The 25,372-nt window shown below is 45.0% G+C and overlaps 2 protein-coding genes across 2 annotated transcripts; both read left to right on the top strand.

The window, feature by feature from the left end:
• The first annotated feature begins 900 nt into the window (after positions 1-900).
• Positions 901-3,939, top strand: LOC125548032. The gene is made up of 5 exons (XM_048711735.1): positions 901-1,274; positions 2,058-2,213; positions 2,635-2,730; positions 3,005-3,125; positions 3,521-3,939. The coding sequence occupies exons 1-5, from the start codon at positions 981-983 to the stop codon at positions 3,688-3,690; spliced, it is 837 nt and encodes a 278-aa protein (XP_048567692.1). The 5' UTR covers positions 901-980; the 3' UTR covers positions 3,691-3,939.
• Positions 3,940-12,947: 9,008 nt separating this feature from the next.
• Positions 12,948-13,628, top strand: LOC125508541. The gene has a single exon (XM_048673311.1). The coding sequence runs from the start codon at positions 13,050-13,052 to the stop codon at positions 13,464-13,466; it is 417 nt and encodes a 138-aa protein (XP_048529268.1). The 5' UTR covers positions 12,948-13,049; the 3' UTR covers positions 13,467-13,628.
• Positions 13,629-25,372: the final 11,744 nt, after the last annotated feature.

Raw genomic sequence — 25,372 nt, 5'->3', positions numbered from 1 at the left:
CGAGAGCAACACAATTCTACAAGCGGAGAAGTGAGTCGGTGGCGACTGTTTGTGAGTGGATGGCGGGCGCGACAAGGGATGTTGCGAAAAGGGGAGAAGGATGCGCCACCGCCGAGGCTACAAGCGACAAATGACGCCAGCAATGTAGCAAAGGGGTCGTCGTAGGTTACTGCTGCAAATGACCGATGCCGCACAACGGAGCAACCATCAGACATCGATGATGCAATAGGGTGGCGGGCTCTGGTGATTCAACGAGTCGCCGCCTATGTTGCCAGGAGAGCTGCTCGCCGACATGCTGCAAGGGCAGGCGACCCCATTGGGTGCGTAGGTGATTCCAGGGTGTTGCAAGGGGTTGATGCAAAGCCGTCCACCAATGGCGAGCTCAACATGAGGGTGGCTATATGACGGCAGCATACCTCTTGCATGCTACGACGACGACTGTCCATGCCGCGAGAGGGGCGCTGACGCTTGCTATGAGGCCAACGGTGGTGCGAGGGCGTCCATGCATGTTGTGAGGCAAGCGGCGAGGGGCACCGAAGCTTGCTACGAGAGAGGTCGATAAGTTTCTCGAGCGGCGTCGCAGTTGCCGTGATGAGGAGTTATGTCACACGACGGAGCTAGAAGGGAGTAGGGGAGAAGGAACAAGATCAAACAGTTTAGGTGTGTCGCATCGGACGATGATATAGGCGGCTGATTAGTTCTCGCGCTACAGCCGACTCGCGCCTAGCGTTGACCTATTTGGGAACGGGTCCAACTCATGACATTTCACTGCATACAACCAGACACACCCTTATTCGTGGGTACTAAATTTAACCCAAACCCGTTCCCCAATGGGTAATTACCCGTCGGATAGAGTAACGGGTACCCGTAAACCGTTCCATCTTGTGTCGACGCATCGACTCGGGCGCACTGGCAGGCAGCTGTGGCGGAAACAACTCCATTTCCCAACCAACCAACCAACAGCCGCCCAAGGCCGATCCATGGCGTCGGCGTCGCCGTCGCGGCTGCTGCCGCCCTTTCCCCCTCCAGCTGCCCCAACATCCCGCCACACAACTCTCCGCGCCGTCCCTCGCAGCTGCAGCCTCGCTATCCCGAGCCTCCGGTGCCGCGCCTCCGCTCCAGCGGCCGTTGACGCTGGCGCGCCGCTGCTGCTAGAGGACCGCGCCGGCGCGGTGTCCATCCGAGAGTTTGTCACGCTCGATGAGCTCCACGCCGCCGTGTGCCTCCGCGTTCGCACCTTCTACGAGTACGCCCGCGACACTGTCGGCGCCGAGGTGATCCATCTCTTTCCTGCTTGTTTGCTATGTGAGCTCTCTTAGCTTTCAGAAAAATATACTGTACTACTAATTAATAGCCGAGGAGGCAACCTAAGATCTGGGTTTTCGCTTGGAAACGAAAATGTGGCAAGATTCGGTGAACGATAGTGTGCCGAATCGACCTCTTTCTGCAAACGCGCAAAATTAATCCGGGCCTCGTAGATGACTATACTTCGGAAGTTGATGTAGATGGATCGGTTTGTGATTATAATGGACAGTTTGAATTTTGCTACTGTACTGTTTGTTTTTCCTTTCAGTTCTGTATATAAAGGCTACTACTAGTATAACCGATCGGGAACATCCTTTGCATAGAAAAAAAAATGTTGCAGGTTGTGAGAGAGAATTTAGGAGTAACAAGGTATCAATAGTTTCAGTGATAATCTTTTAAAATAGGCGATGAATGGAATAAGGTTGTGAAAGCTAATTCATTCAGATATTTCCATGTTTTTCCTCCGCAGGCAAAAATGTGGTGTTGACTGTCTTTATTCTTATAGTTCATACTACTTTAAGTTTGTTGAATTCACTGCTTTCTGGCCAAGTAAATTCCAAAGTTAGCATAGACAACTTACCTAGTTGCAAAATGGCGCAACCTTGTTCAAGAAAAGCTTTCCTTCTATCTTTATAATATATGTGTTTTCCTTCTATACTTTCCACTTCCTTTTTCATTCCTCTGAATGCTTCAGTGAACCATAATATTGATGCATTAATAATTTAACTTTACTTATTGTCAAGTTCTATTAGGATCACAGGAAAGGTCTGGCAGAGAGGGAATATGAAGCATTACAAAATCGGATTTCTGGGAATATGATTAATTTTCGGAGAGTCTCTTGTATAAATGGGACAGTGCCACTGTTGCCATCGTTGATGTCAGCAGAGGAGCTTTGTTCAACATGCAAGGTATAATGATAGTATAGACGCGATGCCCTTGAATAGGCACTTATTTCAGCTCTGTTCTGTTCCAAATTTTCTAGCAAGACCACAGAAATCTGGGTTGCAGAACCCTGACATTCTTCTATGTTCCACTTGGACATAAAACCTAAATAAGAATGATAATTGCAAAGTGCATTTTTCCTTGGCTCACTTTGATTCATCTTATGATCTCACTTTGTCGTGCAGAAAGCATAAAATGCTAATATGTCCTGTTCTTCTAGATACAACTTCCTTTGCTCATCCAAAAAATAAAATGCACTTAGCCTGTCTTGGTTCCTGTATAATTTTCCGATGTGCATGTGTTCATGTCTATGGTTGATTATATTCATTTCTAGAAAGAATAATCTGTCAATGTTAGAGTTTAACCTCTGAATTCTGACATATGCAGTTTGTTGAAGATGGGGAAGAGAGAATAGTAGTTGGTAGTTTAGACCTGAATCAGTGCCTCTGGCTACCAGATGAACTGACTGGAAAGAGGCCAGGGGTAAGTTTCCAACAGAGTGAGGGTTTACTGGATACAACTGAAATTCTGGAATAGTTGGTTCGATACCATTTGCAGTTCTATTGTCTAAATTTGTATTAAATGATGATTTTTATAAAGCAGTAGTTGCCATGTCAAATATCCTTATCTATTCCTGTATCTATTTAATTATATTGGTACAAACAAGATGCAAAATGCTTATTTTAATTTACTTTAAATCCTTTTGTTGTGCTTTTTCAAAGATATTCTTTTTGTAATATTTGATCTGTATTAATAGGTAACTGAATCAAGCCATACACGGGCATATCTGAGCAATGTATGTGTTGCCAAGGAGCTCCAAAGATGCGGACTGGGCTATGCATTGGTTGACAAGTCTAAGAAGCTTGCTCGTCAATGGGGTGGGTTCATTTCATTTAGTTTCATTAACGTGGTTTTTACGTATCTAGCTGATTTTAGACCTATCCTTTGTTGGTACTTGGTAGTTAGATTACCTGCAACATGACAATATATACTGATAGATTGAGTTTTCGATTGTACGAAAACGTGCTTCTTATATTCAGGTCGAAACATCTATTATCAAACTTGTTCTTTCACCATTATCTGATAACTGTACAACCATATGTTGCTACTCAAGATATATGATCTATTCCGGTTTAGTTGAATCATATGATTGTTGTGCAGCAGCTTTTGCGGACCGACAGAAGTATGGCAATTACTTCACTTCTTAACCCCTTTGAAATTCTTGCCCCTTAATGCAATTTCTCATGATGGATATGAACACAAATATTTGCAGGCATAACGGATTTGTATGTCCATGTTGCCATCAACAACGAGGCGGCACAAAAGCTGTACATCAAGAGTGGATTTGTGTACGAAAGCGAGGAGCCTGCCCAGCAGGCTAGGCATCTTGGGCGCCCTCGAAGGCTTCTTCTTTGGCTTGATATGAAGAACGAAACCTTGTGATCTTACCTGTAAATGCTTCTTTTTATAGTTATACAGCATTATCTATATATAATTTTGATTTTACTGCCCAATTCAAGTAGTAGTATTTTTTTCCTTGTGGAAAGAAATACAATTCTCAAAATTTAAATTAAGGATTCTCCCCATAATTTTATTTGTTCTGCACATAGTACTCATTATTCAATGTATATCCAGCATTCCCCCGGTGGCAAACAATGGTACATGATAATACAGTGCTATCAAATCTTTGCATTCCTGCCCAAATTTTTTTGTTTGACTTTCACACTGATTCCTAGGGCGCGTTTGGTGGACTGCATGGATTTTGGGCACTTTGCATCTGTGGCAAGACTCAGCCATGCTGAGTGAAAACAGGCAAAAAACCATGTTCTAGGCAGATGCAGAGTGTTGTTGTTTGGTTATGTGCAACACATGTGATCTGGTAACCTCTTGTTGGAGTGGTGAGGTTACCAAAACACACACATGCACACTATAGATAAACAAGCATAACATAAACCCATAAACCAGTCTTAAACACACAGTCACATGTAGTTAAACGACAAACAATTGCGGCAAAGTCTTTAACATACTACGCAAAAGTCTTAAAGGTGCAGGGATAACTTGCTAACAATCCATGAGAAATGCCTCCTCGTGCCTCTTGCACTTAGTCACCACCTCGATGTCGTCGCCGTTGAAGACCATCTTCACGGTTTTGGGAGTCGCCAAATTGAAGGTGCAGAGGTACCCGATCCTAGTCTGGTGAGCAACAACGAAGGGGCCCAACCCTTGGTGAGCCCTGCCGTTGATCATTCGAACCATCACCCTCCAGGCGCAGCTGATGTTCATCCTCAGCACGTACGGGTGGTCAAGTGCTTGGTGAACTCAACTGGCATCAACAGACACTCCAACATGGGTGCAAGGATGACCTTGCAAAAGTGGCTTGTGCCACCGCACTCATGGAGATGGCCGTAGTTCTTCGCCCCCTTGGGGGCGCTGCCGAGCTCCACCACCGCCTTACCCTTCTTGTCGGCCACTACCTCCTTGCCCTTGGCCCCCGAAGCACCATTGTCGATCTGCATCGAACATATGAACGTGAGGTGAATGGAGGGACAAAATGTAATCCACATATGAATAGCAACAATGGAGGTATTTAGAAAATCTACTACACTTCATCTTCAACGTTCATTCATAGCACTCACCTACCTACCGCTTGAACCTTCAAAGCCCCTATTTATCTTCCATCGCACTACATCTTCAACCCATCTCTCTCTCTCCCACAACTCTCTCTCTCTCTCACCACTACACCGCCATGAATCCTTTCCCCAACGGTCCTAGATGGAGGGCATCATCCTTGGGTGCTCTCTCGCACTACTAGGGAAAACCTTATACACAGAACATTAGCAGTAGCGCGGGCTAAAAACAAACGCATGTGCTAATTAGCAGCAGCGCGGTGTTGTAAACGGCGCTAGAGATACAATTATAGCAGTAGTGCGCCCGCGTACAAAAGCGCTACTACTAAAATTCCCACGGCTTAGCCGATGGGCTGCACATAGTAGTAGCGATCTTCGCCGAACCGCGCTACCGCTATTTGCTTTGTAGCAGCGCGTTTACGCTGAGAGGCGCTACTGCTAAAGTAAATAAAATTAAATGGAAAGCAAATAGAAAAGTAAATGAAAATGAAAGAAATACAAAAAGGTGAAAGGAAAAAAAATAAAATGTTAAGAAAAATAAATGAAAAAGGGGGGAAAAGAGAATGGTATAGCAGTAGCGCGTATCCAGGAACGCGCTGTAGCTGTGTTAGCAGCAGCGCACTTCCTGGAACGCGCTACTGCTACTTCTGACTAAACCGCTTGATTCGTTTTTCCCAACGGCCACTTCCCCCAAATCGCAACTCCTCCGCTGTTGCCGCCGCCGTCGCCCGTCGGCTGCCGAGCGCTCTCCCGTCGCTCTCCCGCCTCAACGCCGCCCCCGACCCCGGATTCGACGCCGCCCCCGACCCCGACCTCGACGCTGCCCCCGACCCCGACCTCGACGTCGCCCTTCGCCGCGCTCCCGAGCCCCGACCCCGACCTCGACGCCGCCTGCCCCTCCCTCGCCACAGTCACCGTAAGGCTCTGCCTCTCCTCTCCCCTACCCTCCTCTCTCTCTCTCTCTGCTAGGGCAATTTATATATGTGTTGATGCTGTGTTGATGTTCATATGAACCCTAGGTGTTCATATGAACCCTAGGTGTTCATATGAACCCTAGATTTGTTTAGGGTAGTAGGCATTTTTTTGCATTTAGAAAAAATGATTAGCAATTTTTTAGGCAATTAGCTAGGGCAAATTTTTATGAAAATGCCTAAACAGTAATTTCATTTGCATATTGTTGTTATATGATATATGTCATTGATGTTCATTTGCATATTTCATTATTGAAGTGGTTTGATTGTGCCCAAGTGGCTTTGTTGTTTCCAGGAAATGAAGCCGAGTGGCCTATGTTTTGCCGGAATGTTGATTCATTTCCATTCAGGCAAATTTCAGGTTCTCGATTTGCCCACTTTTCAGCAAAAGTCATGCCAAAATTTTCCGTGAATTTTGGCATGACTTGTGCTACAAACTAGGACATATCGAGTGCCCGGGATTTGCCGCACCGGGAAGGAGTCAACGTTCCTGCAAAGCATAGGCCTTTTTTATGTCATTATTCATTTTATTAGGTATAGAATTAATTGACTAGATTTAATCATAAGAACTAGTTGAGTTAATAGAACTAGTTGAACATGTCACATTTGTTGTTATTTTTTTAGTTAAAGCAATTTTTCGTGCATCGATGTTGACGATGCCTATCCCGCATCCTCGTCGTCGAGTCGGCGGAGGACACCTGCGTCACCAGATGGGCCATGTCCGGGACTGGGCTCCGCCGGGGTGGTACTAGGAGGCGCTACCTACCGGGGGGTGCAGGTTGGTGAGGAGCCAGCCTGTCGTTGACCCGAACCTTCTTTGGTGGCGGTCGCGTGGGCCAGTGACGGTCCAGAGGCTCGAGGACCCCGCGGAGGTGGTGCGTCATCGTGTCAGTGAGGAGGACGCGCACGTTCGTCGCTACTTGTTTGAGTTGGAGCACAAGTTCTCCAATACCTGGCAGGTTCTCCAGGGATCTCATTGGAGCTATGATCCTGTGATCGTTCCTTCTCTTTGGGTGTCCACCGCCCGCGCCGATACCCGTCGTGCGCTAGGGTTTTAGTTGTATTAGTGATGTTATATGTATGATACTATTCGGGATGTATTAGTGATCGTTACTTTTGCTTATTCAATGCATGCTAATTTGAATACTTATTTATTTTATGATTTGGTTTTGCTTATTGAATGCTCATGTCAATATGAGTCCTATAAGATATTTTGAGTATCCTGGAGTTATCTTCGATCAATTTTCAATTAATGTTTCAACTATGAACATAGGAAATGTCTGACAACTAAAAGGATTTTGGTATTTGCAAATACTACGAAGATGAGTGCGGCCTGTGCGACGGAATCTTCCTAGATGATGATAGATGCTTCAACATCAAGATGGACGTGAACTTCGAAGTGGATACAGTAAGTCACAACGACAAGTCTTTTTTCGTAATTAAGCATGACATCTGCTTCATTTGCTTCAACTTATAATTTTTTTACTATTCTACTAGCGTATCCCCTGCCATGCAAGAGTTTTTGTCTTGGATAAGATATGTTTCAGTCGTACTATGGAGGTAAAGAAAGTTTACTTGAAGACCGAGCATGATTATATTTTCCACGCAAAATTATACAACGCAGATGACTACACCTTTTTGGATGCAAAACTTGACTAGCACTATGCAAGACTTATGCATTTGAGCCTGATATGGTTATCACCTTTGATATTTGTCCGGAAGATGATATTGAAGATAATACCGACATCTGGGCCGATGTGCAGATGCCTCCAGTTATACCATTATGTGAGTTTCTCAACCATATTTATGTCTTTAATATTGTTTATTCAAAAATAGTTGACAACTAATTTCTATTGTCAGCTTATTTCGGTTCAAGCAAACATGTCCAGCGCTTGGTAGACAGGACCTACTACTGTCCCGGAGCTGAACAAATTTTCTTCCTGCACTTAGAAATGTTAGTACTGAAAACGTGCGACCAATAGTGTTCGTAATGAACTACGGTCACATCTATTTAGGAAAGATGGTAAGATTTTTACTATTTGTCCTCAGTGCATCTTTTGCATACATTATTTTTAAGCTAAACTTCATTGCTAAGTATATTACTATACAATGTTCTTTAACAGGGACTCCCGATGAATATTGTGCCTCATGGGATCGAGACTAATGGTACCATGAGTATTGTTAGCTTACGGACAAGATATCCTACAATGCACTTTAGTGCATTCAAGATTTCTAAGAGCGAGAAAGTCTTAATAGTGAAAGACTGGACCAAATTTGTGATGGAGGAGCGCAGAGAAGTACTAGGAGGCATCAATCAGAAGCGCAGCCCACGATTAGGAGACAGGTTCATCTGCATGCTTCAACTTGATGAAGGAGGAGAGCTACACATGTTTTATGTTATTTTATCTGAGAGAGAGCAGCATGAGTGATTAGCTAGCTAGAAATGAGTTTGAAGATGATGATGTGCTACACTATGACTATGATGATTAAATAGCTAGTGTTGGTGGTAATGACTATGATGATTATTTTTAGCTAGCGTTGGTGGTGATTAGATAGCTACCGCATCTAGTGTTGGTGGTGATTAGCTAGCTAGAATGAGTTTGAAGATGATGATGTGCTATACTATGACTATGGTGATTAAATAAATACTGTTGGTGGTAATGACTATGATGATGATTAAATAGCTTGTGCTGGCGGATTAGATTCAAGTGGAGACAACATGTGGTGCACATCGAAAGTACTACTAGTCCAAACTAGATCAAGTTTGGATTAGTAGTATACTTTTGACATGCATCACATATTGCCTTCACTTGAACCTAATCCACCTTCATTTGACACACTGTTATGTACATAATGATATAAACCTCATAATTGGTATTGTACCAAAATTTATATAACGGCATATAAATACACTAAAAATGAAAAAAAAGTACTAGTAGCGATGGATAGTAAACACGCTACAACTAGCTGGATTAGCAGCAGCGTGGGATAGAACAAGCGTTGCCGCTATGTCTTAGCAGTAGCGCTTTTCGCACGCGCTACAGCTAAGTAATACTTGTAGCGCCTTATTGGTAGCGCGGCTGCCGCGCTACTAGTGGGCATTAAACCCGCGCTACTACTAGGGTTTTCCCTAGTAGTGTCGGTGGCCATGTGTGAGGTGTGCTCTCAATTTAAGAGTGTGGACGAGCTGCATAAAGAGGCATGCGTTGTGCTATTGAAAGCGACGAAGCGGAAGAAGAAGAGGTTGATACCTAACCCAGCCAAAGGCACTATGAGTGGATGATGACTCTATATTTTACGCATTTTTATAGCTCATTTGTTGCACATTATCTCCGTATATCAAGTAATATCTTGTCTCATTGAGCCAATTACATGTCCATATGCATTCTTTGCAATTTTTATCCTTTTCACCTAGAGCATTGCATAATCTTAATTACTTGTTAGTTTTTATTAGTTTTATTTATCTTTGTGTGTCTTGTAGGTGATGCGGACTTCCCATGCACTTAGCACGATGAAAGGAGTTCAAACGGTGGGAATCCAGGCCCACACTTAGCCGTTTTAGAGAGTGAAAAGGCCATCTTTCCAAAGTTCTTAAAACCAAGATCTAATACCAGAAATGGATTTGGGTCATTCATACGAATCCAACGAGCCAAAAAATGTCAAATTCTGAGTTCATATGAAGAAATGGCGTCCGATTTATCGATGAGGGCCAGTACAAAAGACGATGTTTCATACGACCATAGATGGTCGTACGCTCGGTCGTGTGGAAGGAAATCAGGCCCGAAAGTTGCATCTCTAGATGAAATTGTTCACTGATTTTGTCCCTGTTTATTCCTACGACTTCCATGGCTTTGAAGGGATGTTTTGGGAGAGGATAAGGCTCACCTAGAACCCTTGGATCAAAGGGGAGACGCTACATCAACGGAGGAGGCTATGGGAGAGCTTTTATATAAACACCATCAACCCTAGCCATCGGCTCCATCATCAACACTGCCTCATTAATCATTGATCTCCATGTCCATCCACTGTCCACATTAAGAACACCATTGTTGCAACCAAGAGGGAGACTGGAAGGGAGCCACCACTGGTGGGGCGCAGCCATGGGCCGCCTCCACCGCGCCATCACCACCACCATCTACCGCAGCACCGCCATCAACACTATCTACACCCCTTCTTCCTCCTCCACCACGTTCTCCATAATGGGTTGTAACAACTCTTGAACCCCCTTTTATGTGATGTTATTCGAGTAATTGTTGGCTATGGGTCAGTCGATTAGTAAGTGGTCATTCGATATGTTTATAGTCTATTTATGTGTGTTGTTTTGTGTTGCTTATTACCTCTATGGTAGTTTAGTGATTGGAGGCGTTCAATCCATTGACGTAGTTGGAGATGTTCAACTCTTAGGCCACACATGAAGTTGATAGATGGTTGTGGAAAACGACAGACCTGCGACACGACAGGTGCAAACATCTTAATGGGAACACAATTATTCTAGGAGGAGGGTTGTCCATAGAACTTATTGCCTTCGTCCGGTCATCGTGACCTTAATATCTTTACGTTAGCCACTGCAGGTATGTGACAAGAAGTAGGACGAATGAGTTATCTCAGTATAGCGCGTCTTGAGGGATAACGTTATGTGAGGGACCACCCACCATCAGTAGATTGTCGTATCCTATAATGCACATATTGACTTAGCCACCGCATAGTATAGTCGTAAAGCTTAACTCCATTCCATGCCGGAGCCGAAAGAGTTCGTACCTATATGCTAGCAACCTCATCTAAAACATCACATACCTTTCATAGTTTATTTTCTCCGTTTAGTTTAGCATTTATTTTCCGTTCTCTCTAGTACCTTAGTTTAATTCTCTCTTTGTCGTTTCCCCTGGCAACCTACTTAAGTTAACTATTTCCAAACTTCAATTTGGGTGTGAGTGTAGTTGCGCAGACAACACAACTGCGGGGATTGTGGTGTCATCCTTTCTGCTCCATGTGGGATCAACAAACCTTACTTATCATGAGATTGCTACATAACCCTGTGCACTTGCAGGACATAGTGGACATACTATTGTGGGCGATGATTGACACCGAGTCGTCCGCTCCAGGTCAGAGAGCTAGATGGGCCAAGTACAGGTCTGTCAGGGCTCCTGCTGGCCAGGCAGCCAGCACGGTGGCATGGGCCACCATTGTTTTGGACGAGGAGGGGGGGGAGGAGATGGTGGATGCTGGCAATGTCGAATCGATCGAGATGGAGGATGCTAGTAATGACAAAGTGGTGGAGATGGTGGCCACGACTCCTCAGCTAGGATGTCGTAAAATGCCCTTGGATCTCGACGGTTAGAAGCACCAAGGCTACCACCACTCTAGGCACCTCTAGGCTCACCTCGGCTAGGCTCTACTGCTTGTTGGGTTGGATTTGAATGGATGTAAACTCGATTTACCCCCCTCCCCCAGTGAAAATCTTACTCAATCCTATTAGAACCACTCAAATCCCTAATTGGGTATGGCTAAATCGAGTCCTAAATCAAAATCGATGGCTAGATTCGATGCATAAATCGAAAACCAAACGCATGCATGGTAAATTGATGCCATTGGGGGTAGATGGCTTACCTCCATTGACTGATGCCTATCGTTGTGGTGATGAAATCGGTGCTCGCTATCCAGAGCTTCACTCTGATGCTTGTAGCCGCTGCTTGCCATCTAGATTTTGTGCTCGCCGCCGCTGGTGTGGGAGTGGAGAGAGGGGAGAGTGAGCGGCGAGAGAAGGGTGAGGGCGTTATGGTGGCGCTCCGAGAAACGACGCAACGTCTCGCTTCCAATAGAGGATGCACGCTTCTAACAAGAGTGAATAATTCCAGCTGCACCCATCCCCCTTGTGCCATGCAGTGTCTCCATGTGTTGCTTCGTGGGTCTTCCACGTGTCGTATTCCCGAGCCTCGTGTGTGTTTTAGAAGTATCTGCTTGATGTGCTAGCTAGGGGTAACCCACAATTAGTTGCCACCAAATTTCGCAGGACGTAGTAGGACATGTGGCATCTCATCCTTGATCATCATTTTGCTCATATTAATTGGTTGCTTATTTGTTAGCTTTTAATTTGATCAATCCAAATTCTAATCCTTTTTGAAAACTGGCTTCATGGGACCCACGGGTCTAGTAAAGCCGTCATATTGATAGCCTCCATAATCATGGAACACCTTCGTTAATGCGACATCTTTTTTACCCACTTCCCATGTCGTCCCATGTGAGCTTGGGGCTACCTAAAGTTCTTTTCTGCATTAATCACTTTTTAGTTTTTTTAATGTTTAACGAGTAACCTAAATATTTAATACTTAAGACACATCTAGATGTGTTTTAGCAAAACCGATCAATAATTACCGAAGTCAACCAAATATATTACTACAAGCTTAATTAAGCAATGTCATGCGCCCACCTGACTCATGTGGTCGTGCAATAAACCGAACAAAGTAAACCAAGCCGGCCTAACAAGTGAAACCACAACACCAGTACACCACCACTTTGCATTTTCATCGAGCAATAATTATTATGCCCCACCAATGTAACTCGACCCATCACTTGAAGCATCTTTGCATGATATTTTCTTCTTGAGAGCCTGCCTAAGTTATTCGAGATGCTTATTCATCGCTCTTCCAGTTTCATCAAAGCTGTTACGAATTGCTTACCATGAGGTCCACCATGAGTCCATGACATATACGTGTAAAACACTTCATAAGTATCTTGATTCTTTTATTGATCTGCTAGCATGTCCAAATGTTCGACAGCTACTAAAGCTATAGTGTGATCTAGGCATCTAGCTACTGACATCGATACCAAGAGAGCATGATTTGGTCGAGATGCCTTCCCCCACTCTCGAGCATCGGGTGCGAATTCGCCCGGGAGAACGATATTATTATTTCCAAACGACCGAACATTTGAGATAACTATCACCTGCATTATATCCATGTTTCATTTGCTTCTATTCCAAACTAAAGCAGCTCACGAATATGACTGCACTCACGTCAGTGTGGAATTAAGCATCTCCAGAGGGAGTCCCGCGAAAACACACCTCTCATAGCTAAGCTACGATGGAGCCTATAAATGACCACCAAAACCGAGCTCAGTGAAACCACGCACTCCTCTCGCTACAAACAGATCTAGCTCCAGCTAGTTAGATAACTTTGTATCCACCCAGGAGAGGGAAAGTTCGAGAATGTTCCGGCGCAGCGGAGGTGGCGGCGGCAGGGGCAAGACGGTGGCTGCGAGCACCAGCACGGGCACTGAGCTTCCCGTCGATGGAGCTGTGCGGGTGACGAAAGTGGACAGGATCCAGGCTTACAACCTCGTCTCCAGGCCGTCGGTGCATCACGCCATCGCGCCGGCGACTTCGGGGCCGGCGGAGAACCTGGCCGTCAGTGTTGTCCGGGTAGTGGACGTCGTGGACGAAGCTGTGCGGGTGACCAAAGTGGACAGGATCCAGGCTTACAATCTCGTCTCCAGGCCGTCGGTGCACCACGCCATCTCGCCGGCGGCGTCGGGGCCAGCGGAGAGCCTGGCCGTCAGGGTTGTCCGGTTCGGGGACGTCGTGGACGAAGAATCCGACGGCCTCATCTCGGTGACCATCACATAGAACTAACTACTCTCTACTAATAATTAGGCCTGTCGTGCCTTAAGCGTGTTTAACGTTTCGTGAGAGAAACATATGTACGCGCACCAGTGGGTAACTGTAATGGCAATAGCACGTGGAAGGATATTAATAAACTTGGAAAGAAAAATAAGTTTTTCCTCTAAATTATTGGATTTGCGTTTGTATATTATTTTTAGAAAAATGCTTGGTATCATCTGCCTGATCGCTGACGTGCGTCGACCGCCTCTGCAGCCATCTGATTAACTTTTAATCGTGCGGCACACAACAACTCTTACTATACGCATGAGCTTTACAACAGGACCGTGTTGCAAAATCCAATTCAACTGTGCGACACGTGCCTACATAGTCGTAGAAAAAACTATATATAGTTCTTGCTACCACACTTTAAGATTTCAACTAGATCATTTCATTTAAGACTTGAATGAAATTACACAAGGAATCCTGGTCTCAAAGAAGAGGGAAATGGGGATATAGTTAACCGCCATGTTAACTAATCGATTATGAAAAATTGAATCGGATTTTGCAGTTCTTTTTTCTGCAGTACCTCGACGTAACATGAGCGTGAGGACCCACAGCCACTCTACCATTCTTATCCCAAATGAAAAGAGCACAACCACATAATTTGCCCTGAACCTCATCTCCTACCTCCAGGTCCCTTCCATGGATGTAAGCCCCCCAAGCACGCATCCAAATCCTCTGCCATTCGTGAGAAGAGAGAGCACCCATGGCAAACCTAGCTGTTGTAAAACTCCTACGAGCTTGGGAAGAGGGGCGAAGCTTCCGCTATTTACTGCGCCCTCGTTCGCTGCCTCCCCGCATCGCATCGGGGACCTACCCAGCTAGCGCGCGCCGCCCCCCTCCCTAGTCCAATTCGGACCAGCCCATTGGGGGGGATGCGCAGCCACCCCTTGAGGCCCTTCTCTCCTTTCCCGTATGGCCCATTAAGGCCCATTACTTCCCAGGCGAATTCACGTAACTCTCCGGTACTCCGAAAAATACCTGAATCACTCGGAACCTTTCCGATGTCCGAATATAGCCTTCCAATATATCGATCTTTACATCTCGACCATTTCGAGACTCCTCGTCATGTCTGTGATCTCATCCGGGAGTCCGAACAACCTTCGGTACATCAAATCACATAACTCATAATACAAATCATCATCGAACGTTAAGCGTGCGGACCCTACAGGTTCGAGAACTATGTAGACATGACCGAGACACATCTCCGGTCAATAACCAATAGCGGAACCTGGATGCTCATATTGGCTCCTACATATTCTACGAAGATCTTTATCGGTGAAACCACATAACAACACACGTTGTTCCCTTTGTCATCGGTATGTTACTTGCCCGAGATTCGATCGTTGGTATCATCACACCTAGTTCAATCTCGTTACCGGCAAGTCTATTACTCATTCCGTAATGCATCATCCCGCAACTAACTCATTAGTCACATTGCTTGCAAGGCTCATAGTGATGTACATTACCGAGAGGGCCCAGAGATACCTTTCCGATAGATGGAGTGACAAATCCTAATCTCGATCTGTGCCAACTCAACAAATACCATTGGAGACACCTGTAGAGAATCTTTATAATCACCCAGTTACGTTGTGACGTTTGATAGCACACAAGGTGTTCCTCCGATATTCGAGAGTTGCATAATCTCATAGTGAGAGGAACATGTATAAGTCATGAAGAAAGCAGTAGCAATAAAACTGAACGATCATTATGCTAAGCTAACATATGGGTCTTGTCCATCACATCATTCTTTAATGATGTGACCCCGTTTATCAAATGACAACACATGTCCATGGCTAGGAAACTTAACCATCTTTGATTAACGAGCTAGTCAAGTAGAGGCATACTAGGGACACTCTGTTTGTCTATGTATTCACACATGTACTAAATTTCCGGTTAATACAATTCTAGCATTAATAATAAACATTTATCATGATATAAGGAAATATAAATACCAACTTTATTATTGCCTCTAGGGCATATTTCCTTCAGTCTCCCACTTGCACTAGAGTCAATAATCTAGTTCATATCATCATGTGATTTAACACCAATAGTTCACATCTTTATGTGATTAGTTCACATCTCCATGTGACTAACATCCAAAGGGTTTACTAGAGTCAATAATCTAGTTCACATCGCTATGTGATTAACACCCAAAGAGTGATCATGTTTTGCTTGTGAGAGAAATTTAGTCAACGGATCTGCCACATTTAGAGACGTATGTATTTTGCAAATTTTCTATGTCTACAATGCTTTGCACGGAGCTACTCTAGCTAATTGCTCTCACTTTCAATATGTATCTAGATCAGACTTAGAGTCATCTAGATCGGTGTCAAAGCTTGCATCGATGTAACTCTTTACAATGAACTCTTTGTCACCTCCATAACCGAGAAACATTTCCTTATTCCACTAAGGATATTTTTGACTGCTGTCCAGTGATCCACTCCTGGATCACTATTGTACCCTCTTACCAAACTTATGGTGAGGTACACAATAGGTCTGGTACACAGCATAGCATACATTGTAGAACCTATGACTGAGGCATAGGGAATGACTTTTCATTCTCTTCCTATTTTATGCCGTGGTCGGGTTTTGAGTCTTTACTCAACTTCACACCTTGCAACACAGGCAAGAACTCCTACTTTGACTGTTCCATTTTGAACTACTTCAAAATCTTGTCAAGGTATGTACTCATTGAAAATATATCAAGCGTCTTGATCTATCTCTATAGATCTTGATGCTCAATATGTAAGTAGCTTCACCCAGGTCTTTCTTTGAAAAACTCCTTTCAAACATTCCTTTATGCTTTCCAGAAAATTCTACATTATTTCCGATCAACAATATGTCATTCACATATACTTATCAGAAATGTTGTAGTGCTCCCACTCACTTTCTTGTAAATACAGGATTCATCGCAAGTCTATATAAAACCATATGCTTTGATCACTTTATCAAAGCATATATTCCAACTCCGAGATGGTTGCACCAGTCCATAGATGGATCGCTAGAGCTTGCTCACTTTCTTAGCACCTTTAGGATCGACAAAACCTTCTGGTTGCATCATATATAACTCTTCTTTAAGAAATACATTAAGGAATGCAGTTTTGACATCCATTTGCCAGATTACATAAAATGCGGCAACTGCTAACATGATTCAGACAGACTTTTAAGCATCGATACGAGTGAGAAAATCTCATCGTAGTCAACACCTTGAACTTGTCGAAAACATTTTTGCGACAATTCGAGCTTTGTAGATAGTAACACTACTATCAGCGTCCGTCTTCCTCTTGAAGATCCATTTATTCTCAATGACTCACTGATCATTGGGAAAGTCAATCAAAGTCCATACATTGTTCTCATACATGGATCCCATCCCAGATTTCATGGCCACAAGCCATTTTGCAGAATCTGGGCTCATCGCTTCCTCATGGTTCATAGGTTTGTCATGGTCTAGTAACATGACTTCCAGAACAGGATTACCGTACCACTCTGGTGCGGACCGTACACTGGTTGACCTACGAGGTTTGGTAGTAACATGATCTGAAGTTTCATGATCATCATCATTAGCTTCCTCACTAACTGGTGTAGGAATCACTGGAACTGATTTCTGTGATGAACTACTTTCCAATTCGGGAGAAGGTACAATTACCTCATCAAGTTCTACTTTCCTCCCACTCACTTCTTTCGAGAGAAACTCCATCTCTAGAAAGGATCCATTCTTAGCAACAAATATCTTGCCTTCAGATCTGTGATAGAAGGTGTACCCAATAGTTTGTTTTGGGTATCCTATGAAGACGCGCTACTCCGATTTGGGTTCGAGCTTATCAATTTGAAACTTTTTCACATAAGCATCGCGACCCCAAACTTTAAGAAACGATAGCTTTGGTTTCTTGCCAAACCATAGTTCATACGGTGTCATCTCAACGGATTTAGATGGTCCCCTATTTAACGTGAATGAAGCTGTCTCTAATGCATAACCCCAAAACGATAGTGGTAAATCGGTAAGAGACATCATAGATCGCACCATATCCAATAAAGTACGATTACAACGTTCGGACACACCATTATGCTGTGGTGTTTCAGGTGGCATGAGTTGCGAAACTATTCCACATTGTTTCATATGAAGACCAAACTCGTAAGTTAAATATTCGTCTCCGCGATCAGATCATAGAAACTTTATTTTCTTGTTACGATGATTTTCCACTTCACTCTGAAATTCTTTGAACTTTTCAAATGTTTCAGACTTATGTTTCATCGAGTAGATATACCCATATCTGCTCAAATCATCTGTGAAGGTCAGAAAATAATGATACCCGCCGCGAGCCTCAACAATTATCGGATCGCATACATCAGTATGTATTATTTCCAATAAGTCAGTTGCTCGCTCCATTGTTCTGGAGAACGGAGTCTTAGTCATCTTGCCCATGAGGCATGGTTCGCAAGCATCATGTGATTCATAATTAAGTGATTCCAAAAGTCCATCAGCATGGAGTTTCTTCATGCGCTTTACACTAATATGACCTAAACGGCAGTGCCACATATAAGTTGCACTATCATTATTAACTTTGCATCTTTTGGCTTCAATATTATGAATATGTGTATTACTACGATCGAGATTCGATAAACCATTTATATTGAGTGTATGACCATAGAAGGTTTTATTCATGTAAATAGAACAACAATTATTCTTTGACTTAAATGAATAACAGTATTGCAATAAACATGATCCAATCATATTTATGCTCAACGCAAACACCAAATGACATTTATTTTAGGTTCAACACTAATCCCAAAGGTAAAGGGAGTGTGCGATGCTGATCTTATCAACCTTGGAATCACTTCCAACTCTCATCATCACCTCGTCCTTAACTAGTCTCTGTTTATTTTGCAACTCCCGTTTCGAGTTACTACTCTTAGCAATTGAACCAGTATAAAACATGGATGGGTTGCTATAAACACTAGTAAAGTACACATCAATAACATGTTTATCAAATATACCTTTGTTCACTTTGCCATCCTTCTTATCCGCCAAGTATCTAAGGCAGTTCCACTTCCAGTGACCATTTCCTTTGCAGTAGAAGCACTCAGTTTCAGGCTTGGGTCTATCTTTGGGCTTCTTCATGGGAGTGGCAACTTGCTTGCCATTCTTCTTAAAGTTCCCTTTCTTTCCCTTGCCCTTTTACTTGAAACTAGTGGTTTTTTCAACCATCAACATTTGATGCTTTTCTTGATTTCTACCTTCGTCGATTTCAGCATCATGAAGAGCTCGGGAATCGTTTTCGTCATCCCTTCCATATTATAGTTCATCACTAAGTTCTAGTAACTTGGTGATAGTGACTAGAGAACTTTATCAATTACTATCTTATCTGGAAGATTAACTCCCACTTGATTCAAGCAATTGTAGTACCCAGACAATCTGAGCACATACTCACTGGTTGAGCTATTCTCCTCCATCTTGTAGGCAACATACTGTAAGAGGACTCATACCTCTCGGCACGGGCATGAGTATGAAATACCAATTTCAACTCTTAGAACATCTTATATGTTCCGTGGCATTCAAAACATTTTTGAAGTCCCGGTTCTAAGCCGTAAAGCATGGCGCACTAAACTATCAAGTAGTCATCATACCGAGCTTGCCAAACGTTCATAACGCCTGCCTCTGCTCGTGCAATAGGTCCGTCACCTAGCGGTGCATCAAGGACATAATTCTTCTGTGCAGCAATGATGATAATCCTCAGATCACGGACCAAGTCTGCATCATTGCTACTATCATCTTTCAACTTCTTTTTCTCTAGGAATATATCAAAATTAAACGGGAAGCTACATCACAAGCTATTGATCTACAAGATAGATATGCAATTACTATCAAGACTAAGTTCATGATAAATTAAAGTTCAATTAATCATATTACTTAAGAACTCCCACTTAGATAGACATCCCTCTAATCATCTAAGTGATCACGTGATCCATATCAACTAAACCATGTCTAATCATCATGTGAGATGGAGTAGTTTTCAATGGTGAACATCTCAATGTTGATCATATCTTCTATATGATTCACGCTCGACCTTTCGGTCTCCAGTGTTCCGAGGCCATATCTGCATATGCTAGGCTCGTCAAGTTTAACCCGAGTATTCTGCGTGTGCAAAACTGGCTTGCACCTGTTGTATGTGAACGCAAGCTTATCACACCCGATCATCACGTGGTGTCTCAGCACGAAGAACTGTCGCAACGATGCATACTCAGGGAGAACACTTATACCTTGAAATTTAGTGAGGGATCATCTTATAATGCTACTGACGTACTAAGCAAAATAAGATGCATAAAAGATAAACATCACATGCAATCAAAATATGTGACATGATTTGGCCATCATCATCTTGTGCCTTTGATCTCCATCTCCAAAGTACTGTGATGATCTCCATCGTCACCGGCATGACACCATGATATCCATCATCTTGATCTCTGTCAAGGTGTCATCACATGGTCGTCTCGCCAACTATTGCTTTTGCAACTATTGCTATCGTATAGAGATAAAGTAAAGCAATTATATGGCGCTTGCTGATGATGACATGTACCTAGGGTAGGGCAATAGACCTGATCTAAGTACCCTTCCCAAGGACACTGCCCTATAGTCGAAGACATTCAAAGGGCAACAAACTCTACTGACTGGAATCACCTCAAGATGCAACGCAGTCGACCAAGAGTTCCACTCGGATAACTCAATTCCATTCGACCAGGATATAATCATTCGACCACATCATGAACCACTCGGAGTACAGAAGATCTAAGGTCAGTTTGGATGGCAACGGTCGGACATTCACTCCGTAGACTTAAGGGTCATTTATATCACTTTAATGCTGGCATTACCAGTAACGTCCTCTCTTTATGTACATTGAACCCTGTGTAACGGGGGATGGTTGGGGTCCTGGCGCACTCTATATAAGCCACCCACCCTCTGGGACAAGGGTTTGCACCCCCTGTAACTTCACGCATAGTCCAATCGACCGAGCCTCCGGGCACCGAGACGTAGGGCTGTTACTTCCTCTCAGAAGGGCCTAAACTCGTAAATCTTGCATGCACCACTTCACCGTAGCTAGAATCTTGCCTCCTCATACCTACCCCCATTCTACTGTCAGACTTAGTACCACGACAGTTGGTGCCAACCTTGGGGCCAGTGTCTTAGTGAATTTCCGTGGAAGTTGCGATTTCTCCGAGTCCTTTCATCATGGTTTTCGGCGGAGGTTTGGCTGAGGGCTGCGATATCTGTCTCGGTGCGCTTGTTTTCATCGCCGACGACTCCGCTTGGCTTCAGGAATCTCCCCTCGACGTCGAGGCACTCCTCGTCCATGGGGCGACGCACTTTCGTGCATGCGTTCGCGGCGTCCCTCTGCGGCAGCCGTCGACCCAGTATCGGTCGAATCCCGCGGTGTCTTCGCTCCCTGATGTTCACCGTCACAAGCGGTTCGGTCGGTCACGGCTTCAGCGGTGGGTGAAGCATGCGGTGGCACGTCAGTCGGCCACCCCTCAAGTCGCGATAATCGATCACGACGAATCTCTCTATAGCCTGTTCGATCTGTCGGCTGGCCCCGTCGAGACCTTATCCGAGTGCGACAGCAGCGACCCCACAACAGAGGTCCTGATGGTCGACACGCCATGCAGCCCGCCTGGCATGTGTCGCAACGGCGGCAACGACGGCGGCGGCTATCTGTCGCGCGTTCACGAGGAGTACCACCTCAAAACCCTCTCTTCTCAGAAGAGGGAAGAACTTCACCGCCACAGTATGGAGGTGCTCCACACACCTGTTGTTGGAGAAACCTTTGAAGCTCGGGCCGTGGAGGCGGCATGTTTGGCCACTCTGGCTTAGCGCACTCGACTAGAGAACCTTCAGGATGCACTCGACGATCGCGCTCGGCGGCAGATCCCCGAATCCAGTCAACGGCAGCGGCAGTTGTTCCCGCCTGAACCGCGGGTATACCACACTCCGATTCAAAACCTTACAACCGCGGACCGCATAGCAGAATCCATTCAGCCGTCCCAGTCGGAGGCTGGTAGAGGTTTGATGCAGATCAGAGCGCTGCTCCGAGCAGCAGGAGAGCAGAACACTGTAGTGTCTCAGTCGCGTAACAGAATTCATAGCAGATCTGTAGTAGCTGACACAGTTCAGTTGGCTCACAGCCCAAGATGGCCTCCGCGGTGTGAGGGACGAGGGCATCGCCAAGGGAAGTACTTGGGTCGGAACCACGAGAAGCACGATCATCGGCACGACCGTGATGACCGCCGTCGAGTGCCTACGCCCCCTCCGAGGGGCGAATCAGTGTGCACCGACATTATGATGATAGGCGCCCATACAGTGAAGAGCGGAGGAGGCTAGTCGACCCAAGAGAACCAGGGTTTGATGCAAGGTCAATTTTGGTGCAAGGTTTGGTGGACAGGAATCGAGCACATAGAGAAGGGCAAGACAGAGATCGCCCGACTGGAAGCAGAGTGCATGTTTCTGGTCCCGAGTGTTTTAGCAGAGCCATCAGGGCTGCAAAGATCCCTCCCAACTTCAGGTTGGCGAAGGGGGTCAGTAAGTTCACTGGTGAATCGAAGTCTGACACCTGGCTTGAGGACTACCGAGTGGCTGTGCAGATCGGTGGAGGAAATGATGAAGTGGCCATGAAGCACCTTCCCCTGATGCTTGAAGGGTCAGCGAGAGCTTGGTTGAATCAGTTGGTTCCGGGCAGTATATTCAGCTGGGAGGAGTTGGCTCGAGTGTTCGTCAGAACATTTGAGGGCACGTGCAAACGACCAGCGGGATTGACAGAATTGCAACATTGCATGCAAAAACCGAATGAAACTTTGAGGGATTACATCCAGAGGTGGACCACTTTGCATCACACCATGGAGAATGTGTCTCAACATCAAGAAGTTTGCGCCTTCAAGGAGGGTGTTCGGTATCGGGAGCTCAACCTGAAATTCGGTCGGACAGGAGACATGTCCCTGACCTGAATGATGGAGATAGCCTCTCGGTACGCAAACGACGAAGAAGAAGACCGACTCCGCAGCGGCAAGAGCAAACCAGTCGGCCAGGACACTGGAGGAGGTAATTCCAATCGAAAGAAGAAGCGCAAAGCATAACCTGCAGGTCCTGGAGAGGTTGCAGTCGCAACCCAAGGAAAATCTAAAGGAAAGCCTAAAGGGCCCTGGACCCCCAAGAAAGTGAAGGATTCTGCAGGGAACGACGTGTTAGATCTGCCATGTCACATTCACATCAATAAAGATGGAGAGGGTAATTTAATTTATCCCAAACATACCACTCGACAGTGTCGAGTCCTTATACAGCAGTTCCGAGAAAAGCAACCCAGTGAGAAGGAGAAGGAATCTGACAAGGATGAGGAAAAGGAAGAGGATGAGGAAGGATTTCCCAATGTCAATTCCACTTTGGTGATTTTTGCTGACATTCAAAGTAAAAGTTGACTGAAAGTGATCAACAGAGAGGTAAACATGGTTGCTCCGGCAACGGCCACATATCTGAAGTGGTCAAAGACTCCCATCACATTCGACTAGTCAGACCACCCGCCGCATGTAGCCACCCCCGGGAGGCAAGCATTGGTGGTCGACCCAGTCATTGGGGGCACCCGATTGACCAAAGTATTGATGGATGGCGGCAGTGGTTTGAACATTTTGTATGCTAAGACCCTCTGAGGGATGGGCATTTCGATGTCCAAGCTCAGCGAGAGCAACATGCGGTTCCACGGAGTTATACCTGGAAAGAAAGCTGACTCACTTGGTCAGATCACTCTTGACGTGGTTTTCGGTGATTCAAAGAATTATCGTAAGGAATAGTTGACATTTGAAGTTGTGGATTTTCACAGTGCCTATCATGCTATCCTGGGCAGAACTGTGTATGCTCGTTTCATGGCTCGACCATGTTACGTGTACCTCAAACTGAAGATGCCTGGTCCTAGGGGCGTGATTACAGTCACTGGTAATCGGCAGCGAGCAGAAGAGTGCTTCGGAAAGGGCTCGAAGATTGCCGATGAACAGATGGCAGCAATAGAAATGGAAGAATACAAGAAGACTGCAGATCCGAGTGATTTGTTGAGAGCTAAGTAGCTTGCTTCAGTATCTGCATTTAAGTCATCTGGTGAAACAAAGTTAGTTCACATCCACCCGACTGATCCCAATGCTGCTCCGACTCATATTTCAACAACACTCGACAGCAAATAGGAATAAGCGCTCATCCAGTTCCTTTGTGAGAACTGGGACATCTTCACATGGAAACCTTCTGACATGCCAGGTGTACCAAGGGGACTGGCTTAGCACCATTTGTGAGTCGACCCAAAAGCAAAACCTATCAAAGAGAATCTCCAACGGTCCGCCGTGGAGAAAAGAAAGGCAATCAGCGAGGAAGTGGCTCGATTTCTGGCAGCCGAGTTCATCTGAGAGATTTACCACTCCGAGTGGCTCGCCAATGTCGTCATGGTTCCCAAGAAAGATGGTTCACTCCGCATGTGTATTGACTTCAAGCATATCAATCGGGCCTGCCCGAAAGATCACTTCCCTTTCCCCCGCATCGATCAAATAGTCAACTCGACTGCGGGATGTGAACGATTGTCCTTTCTGGACGCGTACTCCGGATACCATTAGATCCGATTGTATGGACCTGATGAAATAAAAACATCTTTTATCACCCCATTCGGCTGCTTTTGCTATGTTACCATGCCCTTTGGTCTCGAGAATGCTGGCTCCACATTCATGCGCATGATACAGAAGTGCCTGCTCACTCAAATCAGTCGGAATGTGGAAGTGTACATGGATGACATCATGGTTAAGTCGCGTAAAGGTTCCGACCTGCTGACTGACCTCGCTGAAACCTTTGCCAACCTGAGAAGGTATGATATCATGCTTAACCCATCAAAGTGTACATTCGGAGTTCCAGGTGGAAAGTTACTCGGTTTCCTTGTTTCCGAATGTGGGATCGATGCTAACCCAGAGAAAGTTGGCGCAATACTCCGAATGAAAATCCCTATGTGCATACATGACATTCAGAAGCTTACTAGTTGTTTGGCTGCCTTGAGTCGATTCATCTCTTGTCTCGGTGAAAAGGCATTGCCTCTTTATCGATAGATGAAGAAATTTGCTAAGTTCGAGTGGACTCCTGAAGCTGACGCAGCGTTCGCAGAGCTCAAAACCCTGCTTTCCACCTAGTCAGTGCTCGCTGCTCCAATCAGCAAAGAGCCTTTATTGCTTTATATTGCAGCCACTGGACAAGTTGTCAGTACAGTTCTCACGGTTGAGCGGGAAGAAGAAGGTAAAGCCTATAAGGTTCAACACCAATTGTACTATATCTCTGAAGTCTTAACTCCGTCCAAGCAGAGATATTCGCATTATCAGAAGCTTGTCTATGGAATTTACTTGACTTCGAAGAAGGTTGCACACTATTTCTCAGATCACTCTATCACAGTCGTCAGTGATGCTGCATTGTCAGAAATTTTGAACAACAGAGACACAATTGGTCGAGTGGCAAAATGGGCGATTGAACTCCTTCCGTTGGATATCAAGTTTGAGGCAAAGAAAGCAATCAAGTCCCAGGCAATAGCAGATTTGCTCGTCGAGTGGACTGAACAACAACAACCGACTCAAGTCCACTCGGAACATTGGACTATGTTCTTTGATGGATGCAAGATGTTGAATGGTTCTGGCGCTGGAGTGGTTCTGGTATCCCCGCGAGGTGACAAACTCAGTTATGTCCTTCAGATTCACTTTGATTCCTCCAACAATGAAGCTGACTATGAAGCACTTCAGTATGGGTTGCGAATGGCCATTTCACTCGACGTCCATCGCCTAATGGTCTACGGTGACTCAGATTTGGTGGTCAATCA

This window comes from Triticum urartu, chromosome 1, assembly GCF_003073215.2.
Source record: "Triticum urartu cultivar G1812 chromosome 1, Tu2.1, whole genome shotgun sequence".
Classification (NCBI taxonomy): domain Eukaryota; kingdom Viridiplantae; phylum Streptophyta; class Magnoliopsida; order Poales; family Poaceae; genus Triticum; species Triticum urartu.
Note: the sequence above shows the minus strand (reverse complement) of the source record. Positions and strands in the feature narration are given on the sequence as shown.